Source organism: Erpetoichthys calabaricus, chromosome 18 (assembly GCF_900747795.2).
Source record: "Erpetoichthys calabaricus chromosome 18, fErpCal1.3, whole genome shotgun sequence".
Lineage (NCBI taxonomy): Eukaryota > Metazoa > Chordata > Cladistia > Polypteriformes > Polypteridae > Erpetoichthys > Erpetoichthys calabaricus.
In genome coordinates, this window is record NC_041411.2 from 22,265,174 (window position 1) to 22,281,642 (window position 16,469).

Consider the following 16,469-nt stretch of genomic DNA (forward strand, 5'->3'; position numbering starts at 1 on the left):
TTTTTTATTAGGAGAGAACAAATTATTGGAGATTTCCTGGCCTGGATTTAGGTTAAAGGACAGGCCAAACATTAATTGCACACTGTTTTAATAGGCAACTGTATTATTGAGGTGAGCAGTCTTACGAAACGAAGGCACAACCTAACCAGACAGATGTTTTTAAAATGTAAGCATACAGGGAAGTTTTATATTAAAGAAAAAATATAAATCCCATATCCAATATAATTACCTATTTACAGTTAGTAGTACAAAATACAGAAGACACCTGTGAAGTCCATTTCTAAAAATAGTTTATTGCACAAAACCGCAGGAATTTGCAGATAACACAAGCTTTCAGCTTGTTAAACTGTACAAGGTGTTTTTAGCATCAAGGAAGATTTGTGATGTAAAATTAATAAAACAGCATCAGTTCAAGTGGGTTACAGTAAATGCATTCTCAGTATTTTGGAGCAATTTACTCATACTCAAGACCCTGTCAGTTTGAAAAGTGACGCTTTTGGTACTTTAAATTTCTAATATCAGATGAGAACCAGCAACACATATTTGCATGACACCTAAACTTGGCTGTTCTATGAGGATACATTAATGTCTATTCCAAATTTACTTTTTGCTAAATACATTGCCTGTTACTAATAGACAATTCAGTAGTAAAATACTTCAGATGCAGTTCACCGAGTCATGAGCAATGTATTCAAACACAGCAATAAATCAGTTTTGTCTTGACAACTCGTGTCAAAAACATACAAGGTTACATTTATTTGCATCATCTGAAACATACGAGACAGCTGAAATGCTCACTTTATATCCATTTCAAACTAATCTGCACTTTTAGTGGCACTTATGTTTAGCACATGAGAGAGACTGAATGGATCCAATTAAATAACTACAAATGTTATAAACATTCCTTTAAGGCAGACTGCTTGGTTGATAATTGTCAAGCTTATGAATAAACATATAATGCCATTTAGACATTTATAGAGGAACTCAGACTTAATGTTAATTACTGTAGGTCACTTGGGAAGCCAAAATGGTGAAATTCATTTGACAGAGAACTCTTGGGAAAAGCACTAATGTAATAAGAGCTAAGCTGGCAACCTGCAACGGAGAGTCATGAAATGAAGGCACCATTCTCACAAGAAGGGCACTGTTATCATTTTTGGTCTCTTTATAATTCAAGACCCTCCATGCAAACTGATGCACATTTCAGTTGAAAGCTAGGCTTCAAAGTACAACATAGCAGCCTTATTATAGGTATCACACAGCATCTTTTGCAAGTGTCAGAGAAGTAAGAGCAGTTTGTAACTTAAATGCCGAGTCATTCTTTAAAAAAAAGAAGACAATGAAAAAGCCGTCTATAGTATATGGACATTAAATTTGTGGCTGTCCATTTTTCTAAGCTCTAACAAACTGAGCTTGTTACATACAGCCTTTGGTTTGCTGCATATCATAATGTTCAAATATCTTTCTTTTGAAGAAATGTTACAGAGGTGACACCATAAGCACAATTAAAAAAAATACGAATGACATAGCAGAATACAGTTATACTTTCTTTTTTTGATATGCATGTTCCATAAACAACCCAACTTCCTCCCATACCCAGAATGGCAATACAAATATCATGATTTAACACGTTCTGAATTACCTTTAAATACCACCTTAACACACACAAAATAAAATGTTATCTTTTTGAAACATTCATTGCAATAAATTAAAAGGTACCCTTAGTGAAACAGTTTAGTAGTTTTACACTTTCATCCTCCAAGTCCCAGCTATATAAACTTTTCTCTCATGGACAAATACATCCCCCCAAAACAACAAAAAAAAAATAACACAGTTCTTCAACTTAACATACAATGAATACAAGTGTCCTTGCATCCACACAAGCAAAGCATTTTTTTTTTTAATCATTTTTCCTATATATTTTTCTGACTGATATTATATTATTTTTCAAATAAATGGCATTTTCTGTACATACTTATAAGTAAATATAAAATGAGCAACAACATCTCGGCAAACAGGCTTTAAAGTGGCAGACATTTGGGATTCTGTGCGATTCCATGTTTGTAAAACAAAGTAAAAAAAAAAAAAAAAATTGCACAAAAACAAGTAAATAAAATTATAATCAAATGATGAAGGGATGTAAGGAGGAAAAAAAAAACTTGAGAGACCCAGCTCAATATATTGATTTAGGAGACAGAAGGAGAAAACATGCTGTTATAAATTAAATACATTCTTCTTCATATCATTTGCTTTGCCAGTTCAATTCCTAAACTTGCACCAACAGCTGTTTATACATAAGGTTCTGCAGTTTTGTTTTGTGGGTCTTACACTGAGTATTATATTGGTCATTAACAAACAAAACCATTGCAGATTATAGATTAATACCCCAATTTTATCATGTTATTTTATATTTGCTTCAGAAAAAGCAGCCACCACAACAGAACTGACCACTTATCCCCATAAACCCAGATGTTTAAACAAATACATTTATTACTACTGATCCTTGTCTTCCTTTTGATGCCCACATTAGAGTGACTAAGGAGACTCGCTTGAGGGGAGCATGTGAATATTTTCCATGTCATCTGCTAGTGTGCTCCCACTGGGATCAATCGTCACTGGCTTGCTTTTACTCTGTTTAGTTTCTGATTGTGTACCATTGTTACTTGTCAGTTCTGTTACTGTTAGCTCTCCTTCAGTGCTATTCCAGGTGCATATGGACTGATGAACGGTAACTGTGTGTTCCTCCATTTGTTTCTGCAGACTGTCCATCTCCTGCCTGTTTGGTACAAAAACAATATACATAAGGAGTGGTTTATTACAATATAAAGAAGAAAAAATTTCAGTTATCCATGTTCCAATTCTAAGGAAGAAGCAGAATAGTTTTATTTCAGCTCTGCTGTTCTTACACCATATTATTATTCTGGATAATCAGATTAATTTTTAGCATACTTAAACAGCGAAGAGACAACTTAGTACAGTTTAATTTATTTTATACAAAGTCTTTATATTGACACTTCTGAACCTGTGCTTGTGTTGGTTGGGGTTGTGGGAGTTGCTAGGTCATGTAACTCCTGATTGAGATAGTATAGCATTTTTAGTACGCATCCTGGTATGTCCAACACATAAAATACAGAAAAGTGTGTTTTAATTAAGGAATGGACATAGTTGTATTCCATAACTTATTAAGCACATTAGGTTTTTGTTGAGTATTTTGTGTAACTAATAAGAACAAATGTATTACATCTTTTATTGATTTGAGCACATATTTTACAATAAAATACAATTTTAGGCACTCAAATACTAGTGCAAATGAAAATATTTTCCAAACAAAATATACTCCTCATACCTTTTAAAGAAATTTTCAAACTTAAATGACTGTCACCAACTAAATCTGAGCTAAATATGAATGGGATGCCAGTTAAACACAAGATGGGTTGGGATCAACTAGTGCCAAGCACTCGGTCACCATTAAACCCATGAACAGATGTCACTGCTGTTTGAGCAAGGTGTTAACCTTTTAAAATGGTTTACACAATCAATAAAAGCCTACCTTTTCATCTGCCAAATACCTTTTTATATGTGTAGATTACATTAATGACAAATGAAGTACGGTATGATGCACAGACTCCATTCCACTTGCATTAAAATACGTATATATATTAGAGCTGCCAATGAATTATTCCTAATATATGAGATTAAAATATTACAAATTGCAGGGATTACATTTTAACGCACCCCCTAGATGCATTAATTTAATCCAGTAAATCTGACCATGCTTCACACTTAATGAAACAATGGCAAGTGAATCCAAACCTACTAACAGCGCTTGATCGTTTCATGTGTTGGTTCTTGATAATGGTCTTCATCCCCACACACCAGTAGAGTTGCCATTCAACCCTTGAAATACAGGACTGTCCCATATTGGAACACAAAATACAGCATAATGTACTGAATCATTAAGAAACACAATGTCACCTATTTTCGTACACATTCTTTTATATACACTAGCTCTTCAAAGTGCAGAGAACAATATGATAACATGTAAAATTAAAGCAGTTATACAAACGCGGTAAAGGAATTTATTTTATGTTCCTCGCTAATGTTGCAGACAGACAAACACTGAGGGCCGAGTGAGAATGCATGTCAGTGTACCTTGCCATTATGTTATGTTTACATATTGAAGGTTGCAAAAATAAATAAATAAATAAAAAGTCACCTCATATGTTGTAACAGAACATCCAGAACAAGACGCTAAACAGTGATGCAAGTTCGCCCTTGAAATGTAAGAGGCTATCGAGGTACAGGTCTAACTGCGAGACTTAAATGTCACTGGGTCAGCCTTGTCAGCAACAAATGCTTTTGACATGGAGCTTTTTTGGTTACCCAAGGAGGGATATCTGTCCTGAAACAGTAGTAGCAGGTGCTACTCATGTCTGAGTAGCTAAAGAGCACATAACGCAGAACAGAATGTTGTTTAACACTAGAATCTCTGAAGCCTTAGAAAACACTTGTAATGCCAGGCCACCTTGAATTCCCTTTCACCTGTTTGTCAGCATCTTTGTTTTGCAGATGTGTCAATCAGCACAAGCAGCTTGCTATCCCATCCCCCACCAATGAAGCTGAATTCCCCCCAGATCAAGTCTGTTTATCTGGGTGTGAGGTGTCTGGAGTTGCATAGGATTAATATATCGTTATTTGGAATACATACATTTCTTGTGTGTTCCATGTCTACAGTAATCTGTGTCAATATAGAGAAATGATGAACACATAATAAAATTAATTTTTTCATGTCAAAGTAATAATGACAAAATGCTGACGTGAAGTGTATAATGTGTGAAGACTGAAGTCCAAATATCAAACACTTTCACAAAAGGTATAACAAAACAACTATACTTTTATTGTTTTGACTTTACGGAACCACAAGACCCTCAACACCCCCAAACCTATTGCTTCGCCATATTAGGTATTTCACAGCCATCAAGAAGGAACAAAAGCATAGTGCGGCTCGATGGTGTGGCACACCTGGTAGCCTGGAGTAAGACTCCACAGGCATACGGCCTGTGATAACCATTTGTTTTCTCAAAGATCTTCTTTATCATGCATTTCATATGTAGATTGTACCCATATATAATTTAGCTGGATGGACATTTATGTTTGGTATTAAAATGCATCTTTAATGTCCATGTGTGTTTATTTGCACAGAATAAAACTACAGGTTAGTTGTAGTATACTAAAGGACACTGACTACTTATAATGACCCAATAAGAAAAAGTGAAAAAGGGTAAAATGCCACACTGCCATAGAGAACTTTAGTGTTTTAGGAAAATGCCCAAGATGAGACAGTCTCATGAAGCACATGGTAGCTCGACTATAATTTGACTACAAGGATAAGCGTAAATGTGGTAAGTGGGTATATCTTAAAATAGGTTAACTATGCTAAAGATGTGTTTTGGCTGATCAGAATGCAACTTACTGGTACATAGCCAGTAAAGGAAATATTTGACTTAAAAAAACAATCTAGTATTTAAAGGGCAATTTAAGAAAATAAGAAAAGAAAGAAACAAAAGTAACATACTTGAGCTGTCGGAGACAGTTATGAAGGTTATTCAGAGGCTCTTTACTAACTGTTGTTGATGGTTTCAGGAGCTCTTCAAGAAGACAGGCTGGAACTGGACAGTCAGGAATTTTTACTGGTGTCACTGGATTTGATGCATTGGTTTCACTCTTATATTCTACTCTCTATAAAAGCAGAAATGTTGCTTAGTAGTATGTTACTTAGCATGTTAAGTAACATACTAAAGAAACTGACAAGTATACCAAAAAATGAAATCAATATAGCATATGTGTTAAGTAGGAAGACGTGTATCATTTGAATACTTAATCTTTTTTTGCACCTTTTATTCTAGATATTTATTTTCAGAATCATATGTTACTTGTGTTATTCAATAAAATGCAGAAACCACAACCAGCTCCATTTACATGTTCTAATCAACTCAACAATATACATTCCAGTTACCCCAAGAGTTACACTTATTATGAAAAGCTAAATTTTAACATACCCTTCTGCTGCGATTCTGTTTCAGATCCAGTTTTAGCTGCTGGTTCTGCTGTAACAGTGTTTTCATAGTATTTCTTAGCTCCGCCACCTTGGCCTGCAGCATGAACTTGTCCTTTTTAGTTCCACTCAACTCCTCCTGGACTAGTTCCAGTTCAGCTTTAATACTCTACAAGAGAGTAAACCATTATGAATGATTTAATGATGAAACAGAGATGTGTAATAAAGGGACTTGACTAATATTACAAAATATGAAGAGCTTGGATAACAACAAAATAATCCAAGATAATCAGGTGATGAATCTCCTTGTTAAAAACACTCTCAACAGAATACAATTATTTCAACACTGTCCATAAGACACATGAACTTTTCCGAAAAGATGGAGCCTCTGTAAATGCTTCAAAGAACTTGATACTGCATGCTGTTTTTGTTCTAGGAAGTTACACACCTGCAGTGCACCCTTCAGGCTTTCCAGTTCTCTCAAGTTGCGCTGCTCTGTCAATTCAAGCTGTTGTTTCTGTGCTTCAATTTCCCGTTGCTTCTGCTCCACTGCCCATTTCAAATCTTCAACCTAATAAGTGAAATAAAATAAAACAGCTGGATAAAAGACAGTTGAACAAAGATGGAGTAAGACCACATGTAACATATTTATGAATCAATGTCATAAATACGGAATTTATTCCAATAAATGTTCATATTCCAGTAATCACTTTTTTACGACTTTTAGCTCCAAGTACAATTTTATCTCAGACTCCCATGTTTTTTAACTTTTGATAATCACTCATATCATCTGTGGCTGCGTAGGACAAGGCAGACTGCTGCAATTCCAAAACAATTATGTGCATGAAAAGCTAAAGCTGTAGCTGAAAAAGAAGTTGGGAGGATTCAACATGCTCTGATGCACTTTGCATATTGCACTATAAAATGAATTATTTAAAAAGCATACATTTAACTGAAACTGTAGCACATCACTTACACATTATTTTACAACATAACAAAAGTGCGAGTTACACAATATATTCTTCCATCAACAAAAGCAGTTCCTGTTTGTGATAATCAATGTTTTTAGCTAAGACAATGGAAAACTAAAATTTCTTTGGAAATAAACAGAAAACTGTATAAGCTTACTGTATCTGCAGTGGATGATAGCCACTGGATTGATTCTTATAATGAAAGGATGCGATTATGTGCACAAAAAACTGGAGAGCACTTAAATGTGTTATTGTTATGAACATTTAAATTGTGTATCCTATTGTTCATCTGCACAGCAGAAGAACTTTTAGTGAAAAGAAAATTATGTGAAGGCAGTATATGCAGAAAAAAAATATTTAAAAAAAGCAGTTTATTAAAACATGTGCTTTTCTTTGTGTCTTAAGTGCCAAAATAAAATTCAGAGTTATGTTGTTAAAAGTATGGGATAGCTTATTTAACCTAAGATGGAGTATATAAAAACAAAATAAAAAGCTGTTAGGACTTGATACACTAAACATAGAATTTAAGTAATGCCATAATCAAAACATTACATAACAGTCTTAAAACACACATAATCCAATTCAGGGTTGCTGGGGCTGGAGCCAGGGAGAATTTAGAATCACTAATTAACCTTGAAATTGTGAGTAAAGGGAGATAGATTCAAACACAAGAACGTGCCACCTCCACAGAGACAACAACCGGGGGTGATGGTGATGCAAATGACAGTGCCACACTATTGATGAAACATGTGTCATTTTATTTTACAGCAGTTTATTTGTTCTTGTTTTCTTTAGATAGTTGGATTTAATATGCATCTCTTGTATAAGTAATCGATTGGTCCTTAGTTTATACTGGAAAAAAATTAAAGAACAAGGTACACTGATAATTCTCATACCTCCTGATTTGTCACAGGCTGTTTACTAAGCTGTTCCTCCAGCTGCTTCTGTAAGAGCTGCAATTGTAAGTGTGCATCTGCCAGCTCTTGCTGAAACTGCAGTACTTCATTTGAATGCTTTTTGTCCTGTGCCCTGAAACGGTAAATACAAGAAACATTAATATTTAAATAATGATCCACGGCCGCAACTCAAACAAACAATTTCTCCTTTTATACATTCACTCAGTCTCTACATTGATTTTTCTTCACGTAGTTTGTATTATTAATGTGGTTAATTATAATATCCTACTAAATAGAAGCATACAGAAAGACCAGAGCTTCTAAAGAAGTAGAATCATAAAGGAAATGTGTCATCTCCTGAGTGTACAGTATCTGAGCATAAAGAAAAAAAGTGAATTTTTGTTCTTACCATTTTGCTTTCTTCAGCCACATACTATAAACACAAACTTTATTTAACCATTGTGAAGTACAGCAAATCAATAAAATGTTTAAAAAGGAGAGTGTTCACTTACTGAAGTTTTTCAGCTTCTAGTTTTAGGGCAGTGAAGATCTGTTCCTTGGCCTGCAAGTCCTTCTTAACTTCAGACAGCTCTAAAGCTGCTGCCCTGTAATGGCGTCTGTTGTGTGCTGCTTCTGCCTTTGCTGCAGCCACCTTAGACAAAGAAAAATGCTGAATATACACTCAATTTAAAAAAAAAAAAGATTTCAAGCCAAATTTTAAGCAACTGCTAAAGTAGTACCAAGTATGTGCTTAATAATTTCTCCATGTCCCTCGCTAATATACAGTATATTTACACACGCTTGACAAAAAATAACTGCACTCAGAAGTTTTTTTGAGCAGCTCCCGTGTAATCATTAGTAAGCAGAACAGTTAGCTGCAATTACTTAGTAGCAGCCAAATATTAACCAAACTAACTCACATGAAGACAGGAAGCAGATATATATCTTGCATGAAGCTTTGTTGAATATCTGGGGTACAGTTTAACTAAAAACAATGAGTTGCTTTGTTTAAAGTGTGTATCTTAGTGGGTCACCAGTCAGTACAATGTGCCCAGCCTGTTTTTTTAAATTGCTTTACAGACATATTTACCTTTAGTAAGTAGGGGTGTAAAAAAAAATTTCATATACTACTGTATCAATTCTCAAAAACATTGTATCGATTTTTAATTACTAGTTTGCATGGAAAGATTCATGGCAAAAGCAGCTCATTTTGTACTGCGTTTAAACCCTCGAATGTTTAATAGCAGTGTTACAATCTATCTTCCACTAACGTAACAACGTAAACTGAGACAGGAAATAGTGTAAAGGCACACCACTAACGTTAGCATTAGCAAACCTAGCTGAATAACATTACCACCAATGGCTGAATACAGAAGAGTCAGACTAGCTCCCACAGCATACAGAGCAGAAGTGTGGGCTCAGTTTGGCTTCCACAATGAACAAGGCACTAAGGAGAATGACAAAAGCAATGTCGTCTGCAAAATGTGTCATGCTAAAATCAAATAGTAGGGAACGCAATTATTCTGACAGCACAATTAGCAAGACACTATTCTGATGTACAGATAAGGGAGCAGCAAACAGGAAACATTAAACAAGAAGGTCCAGTGTTGTAGAGAATGGAGACTTCCGAAATATGGTGAATACAATCGAGCCTCATTACAACATACTTGCCTAACAGCACATCACTGACATCACTGTGCCCATTTTGCAGGAGGTGTAAAAATGAGGGTACTAGAATCTCTAAGCTCAGCTAAGAATTGCTTTGCGATGCAACATTTGGATATCAATGGCTACTTAACTGTATGTAACAATAACAGCATATCACATAACGGATGAGTGGAAGCTGGACTCTTATGTGCTATATGTGCTACAAACAAGAGTGATGCACGACAGCCACACAGAAGAGAAAATCACAGCATTACTAAAGGAGAATGTTAATGAATGGCGACTGGAGGTAAAAGAGCCAGTCACTGTACTAGACAATGCATGCAATGTCAATTTGTAGTCATGACACATGTATGAATCTTGCCTCTCAGAAAGCATTACCAACAGTGGAACGACTACTCAGCAGGATCAGACGTGTTATAACCTTTTTCAGAAGCAGCACCATAATCAGCCACCAGCTAAAACACAAACAAGACCTACTCCAGCTACTAAAACACAGGTTAACAACAGCAATTGTCATTAGGTGAAACAGCTCTTATGACATGATAGAAAGATTTTTTAGAACAACAACCAGCCATTTCTGCAGCACTCTTTTCAACAAAATCAGAAAGAGTAAAAAAAAAAAAAAAAAAATCTGTTTAATGCGTGATTAGCTGTACTCAGGGATTTTCTATATTAGGTTACATAGCATTCTAAATGAACTCCAACATTAGCATGGACTAATGTTTTGTATACTGGGTAAGACTGTTTTCTTAGTCTATAAAAACATTAGGATGTTTTTGGCTAAGTCCACATTCCTTAGTTCTTATCAAGAGCATACCTGTTGCTTGAGGTCATTAACATTGGCTTTTTCTTTTTCTAATGCTGCTTGCAATGTGTGTATGAGTTGTTTCATCTGCTGATCCTCCTCCTCTTTTCTTTTTAAAACAGCCTGAACCTGTAAATGGAGGACTATATGTGACGATTGAGATTATGTAAATAGTAGGATAAAATAAATCAAAATAGTTGTCAAGTTTGTTAAAATCATTTTGACAGAAAAACAATTTGTATAAAAGTTGATATTTAACAGACGTTAATATTAAGAAAGTAAAAACATTTTCTTAATCACCTGCATATTAAGCTGAACCAAGTCTGCCTCTCGTTTAGCCAGTGCCGTTTCCAAAATGCTGGTATGTTCCCGTAATGAGGCATGAGACTGCCCCAGCCCAACAAGCTTTCCTCTCTCATGCTCTAACTCTAAAGACAACTTTTTGTTTATATCTTCCAGCCGCCTGATTCTCTTCCGGAAGTTACGCGATTCCTGAAGCTAAATAAAGGAAGGAATATGAAAACAAAATGAAAATGAGAGGGGATGGATTGAGGGACAATTAGTTCACTACTTGGTATTTATTTTACACTTCAATTAAAAGTGCTGGAGTGTTACATGTCATGGTCGGATGGGCTCCTAATGTATTGTTCCTAAAAAAGTACTACCTCATCTTCTAGTTCCAGAACTTTCTCTCTATACTCTTCAAGTTCTTGACTAGTCAAAGAGATCACTTCCTGTAGTTCCTTTTCCAACAAGGCCTTGCTGTGATTGGCTGCCTGCAGATCCATTTGCAGAGTGTCTATTTTATTCTACAGATGAAAGTGACAAAATCAAGGTTAGAGTGGCAACGTCTGCATTATAGGAGTTCCCAAGCAATAGTCCTGCATTCTCTTGTTTACCTGGAGAACCTGATTATTGCCTCCATCAGTGACCTGGGCTTTTAACTTGTTTAGCTCTGCTTCTGTGGTTTCTTTGGCTGTAAGAGCTTCTTGTAGCCGTCGACTCAAAATACTCACTGCATTTTCATAGGCTTTATGCTTGGCTTTCATTTCCTTCTGGGCACTAGTCAGATCAGTTCCCAGCTTCTTCATTCTTACTTTTTGCTCAGAAATGGCTCTGTAAGAACATTTTTAGTAGCCTATGTTACTACCAATAGACAAAGCGCAATCAAGTGCAAATTCTAAAGACCAATGAAACTTTTTAAATGTAAGGAAAGTAACCAAAATTTACATAAAAATAAAAAAGGGTGAGAGATTAACCATAAATTATTGTTTTTTATCCTAGAAAAAGACATTTGAACTGACTGTATTCTTTCATTTTTAGAATAAGCTCTTACAATGGTTGAGTTTGCAATAAGGAATGTCTACAACTAAATTCTGGAAAATATAAAGGGCCTACTTTACACAAGTAACATTTTCCTCTTGTGCTACCAAAGTAACAGAATCATGAGACAGAGCAGGGGTGCCCAATTCCGGTCCTGGAGGGCTGCAGTGGCTGCAGGTTTTCAATCTATTCCTTTTCTTAATTAGTGACCGGTTTTTGCTTCTAATTAACTTCTTTGGAATTAATTTTAATTGACTTGGTTTTTAAGAAATGTTTCCCTGAATTTCTTCCTCATTCCTCTGAATTTCTTAATTTCTTTCCTTAAATGGCACCCAAACAGAAATGTAATGTGAAGTGAGTGAGTCAACAGAAGACCAACTAAGTCAGGGCCTCAAACTCCAACCAGTTGCTTAATGAGGTGCCGAGTCTTGTCGTTAATTAAACCTGTTCTTTAATTCCATGGCTTGTTGCTGCTCTCATTGTGCGATCGATAGATCGATAGGATAGATACTTTATTAATCCCAATGGGAAATTCACATTCTTCAGCAGCAGCATACTGATACAATAAATAATATTAAATTAAAGAATGATAATAATGCAGATGAAAAACAGACAATAACTATGTATAATGTTAAATGTTAACGTTTACCCCCCCGGGTGGAATTAAAGAGTCGCATAGTTTGGGGGAGAAACGATCTCCTCAATCTGTCAGTGGAGCAGGACAGTGACAGCAGTCTGTCGCTGAAGCTGCTCTTCTGTCTGGAGATGATACTATTAAGTGGATGCAGTGGATTCTCCATAATTGATAGGAGCCTGCTAAGCGCCCTTCGCTCTGCCACACATGTTAAACTGTCCAGCTCCATGCAACAATAGAGCTTGCCTTCCTCACCAGTTTGTCCAGACGTGAGGCGTCTTTCCTCTTAATGCTGCCTCCCCAGCACACCACTGCGTAGAAGAGGGCGCTCGCCACAACTGTCTGATAGAACATCTGCAGCATCTTATTGCAGATGTTGAAGGACACCAGCCTTCTAAGGTAGTATAACCGGCTCTGTCCTTTCTTGCACAGCGCATCAGTATTGGCAGTCCAGTCTAATTTATCATCCAGCTGCACTCCCAGATATTTATAGGTCTGCACCATCTGCACACAGTCACCTTTGATGATCACTGGGTCTATGAGGGGTCTGGGCCTCCTAAAATCCACCACCAGCTCTTTGGTTTTGCTGGTGTTCAGGTGTAGGTGGTTTGATTCGCACCATTTAACAAAGTCATTGATTAGGTCCCTATACTCCTCCTCCAGCCCATTCCTGATGCAGCCCACGATAGCAGTGTCATCAGCGAACTTTTGCACATGGCAGGACTCCGAGTTGTATTGGAAGTCCGATGTATATAGGCTGAACAGGACCGGAGAAAGTACAGTCCCCTGTGGCGCTCCTGTGTTGCTGACCACAATGTCAGACGTGCAGTTCCCAAGACACACATACTGAGGTCTGTCTTTAAGATAGTCCACGATCCATGCCACTAGGTATGAATCTAATCCCATCTCTGTCAGCTTGTCCCTAAGGAGCAGAGGTTGGATTGTGTTGAAGGCGCTAGAGAAGTCTAGAAACATATTTCTTACAGCACCACTACCTCTGTCCAAGTGAGAGAGGGATCGGTGTAGCATATAGATGATGGCATCCTCTGCTCCCACCTTCTCCTGATATGCAAACTGCAGAGGGTCAAGGGCGTGTTGAACCTGTGGCCTAAGGTGGTGAAGCAGCATTCTCTCCATGGTCTTCATCACATGTGATGTCAGAGCAACAGGCCGAAAGTCATTCAGCTCACTAGGACGTGATACCTTTGGGATTGGGGTGATACAAGATGTTTTCCAATAGCAGACATTTCCGAATTTGTGGATTTTCTCTTTTCTAAGAGCAGATCAGCATTCCTGAGACCTTCACCTTTCCTTATTTTCAGATATGTGTATGTCATGTTTTGGCTCATTTTGTATCTCATTATTGTTTGACTGCTAATTAAGGAAAAAGAAACAATTGAGGGGTCTCAGTCTTCAAGTGTAAGTCAATTCAAATGAATTCAAAAGAGGTTAATTAGCAGCAAAAACAGGTCACTAATTAAGAAAAGGGTTGGAATGAAAACCTGCAGCCACTGTGACCCTCCAGGACTGGAGTTGGGCACCCCCGAGATAGAGTACAGTAATCCCTCCTCGATCGCGGGGGTTGCGTTCCAGAACCCCCCGCGAAAGGTGAAAATACGCGAAGTAGAAACCATATGTTTATATGGTTATTTTTATATTGTCATGCTTGGGTCACAGATTTGCACACAAACACGAAGTTGTAGAGAGACAGGAACGTTATTCAAACACTGCAAACAAACATTTGTCTCTTTTTCAAAAGTTTAAACTGTGCTCCATGACAAGACCGAGATGACAGTTCCGTCTCACAATTAAAAGAATGCAAACATATCTTCCTCTTCAAAGGAGTGCGCGTCAGGAGCAGAGAATGTCAGAGAGAGAGAGAGAAAAGCAAACAAATCAATAGGGCTGTTTGGCTTTTAAGTATGCGAAGCACCGCCGTATAAAGCAGTTGCAATGAAGGCAGCAGCTCACACCCCCTCCGTCAGGAGCAGAGAATGTCAGAGAGAGACAGATAAAAACAAACAATCAAAAATCAATACGTGCCCTTCGAGCTTTTAAGTATGCGAAGCACCGTGCAGCATGTCGCTTCACGAAGCAGCTGCACAGAAGGGAGCAACGTGAAGGTAATCTTTCAGCATTTTTAGACGAGCGTCCGTATCGTCTAGGTGTGCGAACAGCCACCCTGCTCACACCCCCTCTGTCAGGAACAGAGAATGTCAGAGCAAGAGAGAGAGAAAAGTAAGTTGGGTAGCTTCTCAGCCATCTGCCAATAGCGTCCCTTGTATGAAATCAACTGGACAAACCAACTGAGGAAGCATGTACCAGAAATTAAAAGACCCCGCGAACCAGCAAAAAATCCGCGATATATATTTAAATATGCTTACATATAAAATCCGAGATAGAGTGAAGCCGCAAAAGGCGAAGCGCAATATAGCGAGGGATTACTGTATACATTTCGTACTTGCGTCCAAGGCTCAAAAAAAAAAAAATTAAATTAAAATAAAGCGTGTGCCTTAACCAAATGTATACAACTAAAAATTATTCATCATGTCTAGTTCCAACCCAAAATACACATTCTTTTGGAAATGAAGTGGTTATCCATACATATTCCATTTTCACTCTAAATGGTGCACAAGTTGACAAAGATCTTTAAAAAAATATTTAGAAAAGGAAGGGAAAAAGTAGCATTGTACTGCACCAACTAATGAAAAAATCTCTGTGTCCAACACATGCCTTTCTGTACATAAATACAAAAATATACACAATATGAGAAAATACAAGATACCAGGTAATATATCTCATACTTACTCCAGGTTTATTACTAAAAATCTATTTTTTCAAGTATTAACCTACTTATTTACTATAAATTTATACCTTTTCTTTAAATAAAAATCATTTAAAAAACTAGAATATACAAACCAAATGTGTAGCTAGTTTAGACAAGTTCTTTAATCAAATAAAACTTACTTTTTAGCCTCATTTTGCATTTCTTCCACTTGTTTCCTTAATCCTTCATTCTCTTGAGTAATACTTGTGAGCTGATTATGATCAAACTGCAGGGACTTAAATTGTACAAAAGAGTATAAAAAGTATTTATTTTTGGACAGAAGTAATAATTCTGAAACTTAAAAAAGTAACCTGACTTCGTTTAACAATAAATTACAACATTAACATATAATTAATTTATTAAATCATGGCAGCTCTTGGCAACTTAAATGACATTAAGCAGGCTAAAAGTATAAACAACTGGTGAGATTATTAAAATATAGAAGGATAAATGAGAGGAGAAATTAGATAGAAGCAGTAAAAAACAAACACTTGGCAGGCTGTCTGACCCCAACAACACACATGGCTGTTGACCGCTGTCTGCCAAGATGAGCAGCTCGTTGATCTTCCCACCACAGTAACACCACACACATGCCATCTTAACTCACTACTCGCTCCCATAAGGAGAGCCTCTGTCTCACCCTCTCTGACTACAGATTCAAAGACCCCACTTCTCCACTGAAGTGAACACCAATAATTGTCAGTTACAGCAAAACCCAGGTGAAAAACACAACCATACTCAAAGGAAGCTGTTCAAAATTTACTACACATCAAGCTAGAACTACCTTTAGCATCTCCTGTTGTCCCTACACCCTGAGGTATCCATAAAGCTTAATGCTGTATACATCAGGCATGGTCTACAGATTAGCCCAGCCCCTTATATTTCTATTTAGGACCATGTCTGCTTAGTATATCTAGCAACCACATGGTTATCTGGCTCTCCTGCCAGACCTCCATGACATACACACTCCATCTAAAAGGCAATTTAGTTTTTCCCATAAATATGTAATTAACTTGTTAACTCCTACTGTCCACGAGTTCCTGTGGCCTCCTAACAGCTTTCCCTTGCCTCACGTTCTTTTGGGTTAAAGTATTACTGTCCTCTGCAGAGTCTTCTACCTCTTCGTGCCACGGTTGATATGGCATACATCCAAATAACTTGCATCTTTTCCTCATAGATCTGTACTAATGGCCTAGTCTATTACCCTTCTGCAGCTTTCAGCACATGTGCAGAGTGTTTTGTTCTCTAGATGCCTCTGCACTCTCACACTGAGTTAATGTAGGTCTTTCT

At 37.0% G+C, this 16,469-nt stretch overlaps 1 protein-coding gene across 7 annotated transcripts in view; it reads right to left on the minus strand.

Annotated features, from left to right (window-relative positions):
* The window catches only part of golga3 (golgin A3), a 158,303-nt gene that overhangs the window by 118,315 nt on the left and 23,519 nt on the right, over window positions 1–16,469 (minus strand). For 4 of the 7 annotated variants that reach the window (XM_051921257.1, XM_051921262.1, XM_051921261.1 and 1 more), the window contains 11 exons: window positions 15,320–15,414; window positions 11,295–11,511; window positions 11,061–11,204; window positions 10,696–10,893; window positions 10,408–10,524; window positions 8,435–8,574; window positions 7,923–8,055; window positions 6,504–6,626; window positions 6,060–6,224; window positions 5,576–5,739; window positions 274–2,776 (listed from right to left, as the gene is read on the minus strand). In XM_051921257.1, coding sequence (XP_051777217.1) covers window positions 2,536–2,776; window positions 5,576–5,739; window positions 6,060–6,224; window positions 6,504–6,626; window positions 7,923–8,055; window positions 8,435–8,574; window positions 10,408–10,524; window positions 10,696–10,893; window positions 11,061–11,204; window positions 11,295–11,511; window positions 15,320–15,414 — 1,737 coding nt within the window. In that variant the 3' untranslated portion in view covers window positions 274–2,535. Of the gene's footprint in view, window positions 1–273; window positions 2,777–5,575; window positions 5,740–6,059; window positions 6,225–6,503; window positions 6,627–7,922; window positions 8,056–8,434; window positions 8,575–10,407; window positions 10,525–10,695; window positions 10,894–11,060; window positions 11,205–11,294; window positions 11,512–15,319; window positions 15,415–16,469 lie in introns of those variants that run through there. The other 3 variants (XM_051921260.1, XM_051921258.1, XM_051921259.1) reach the window with 1 other exon arrangement.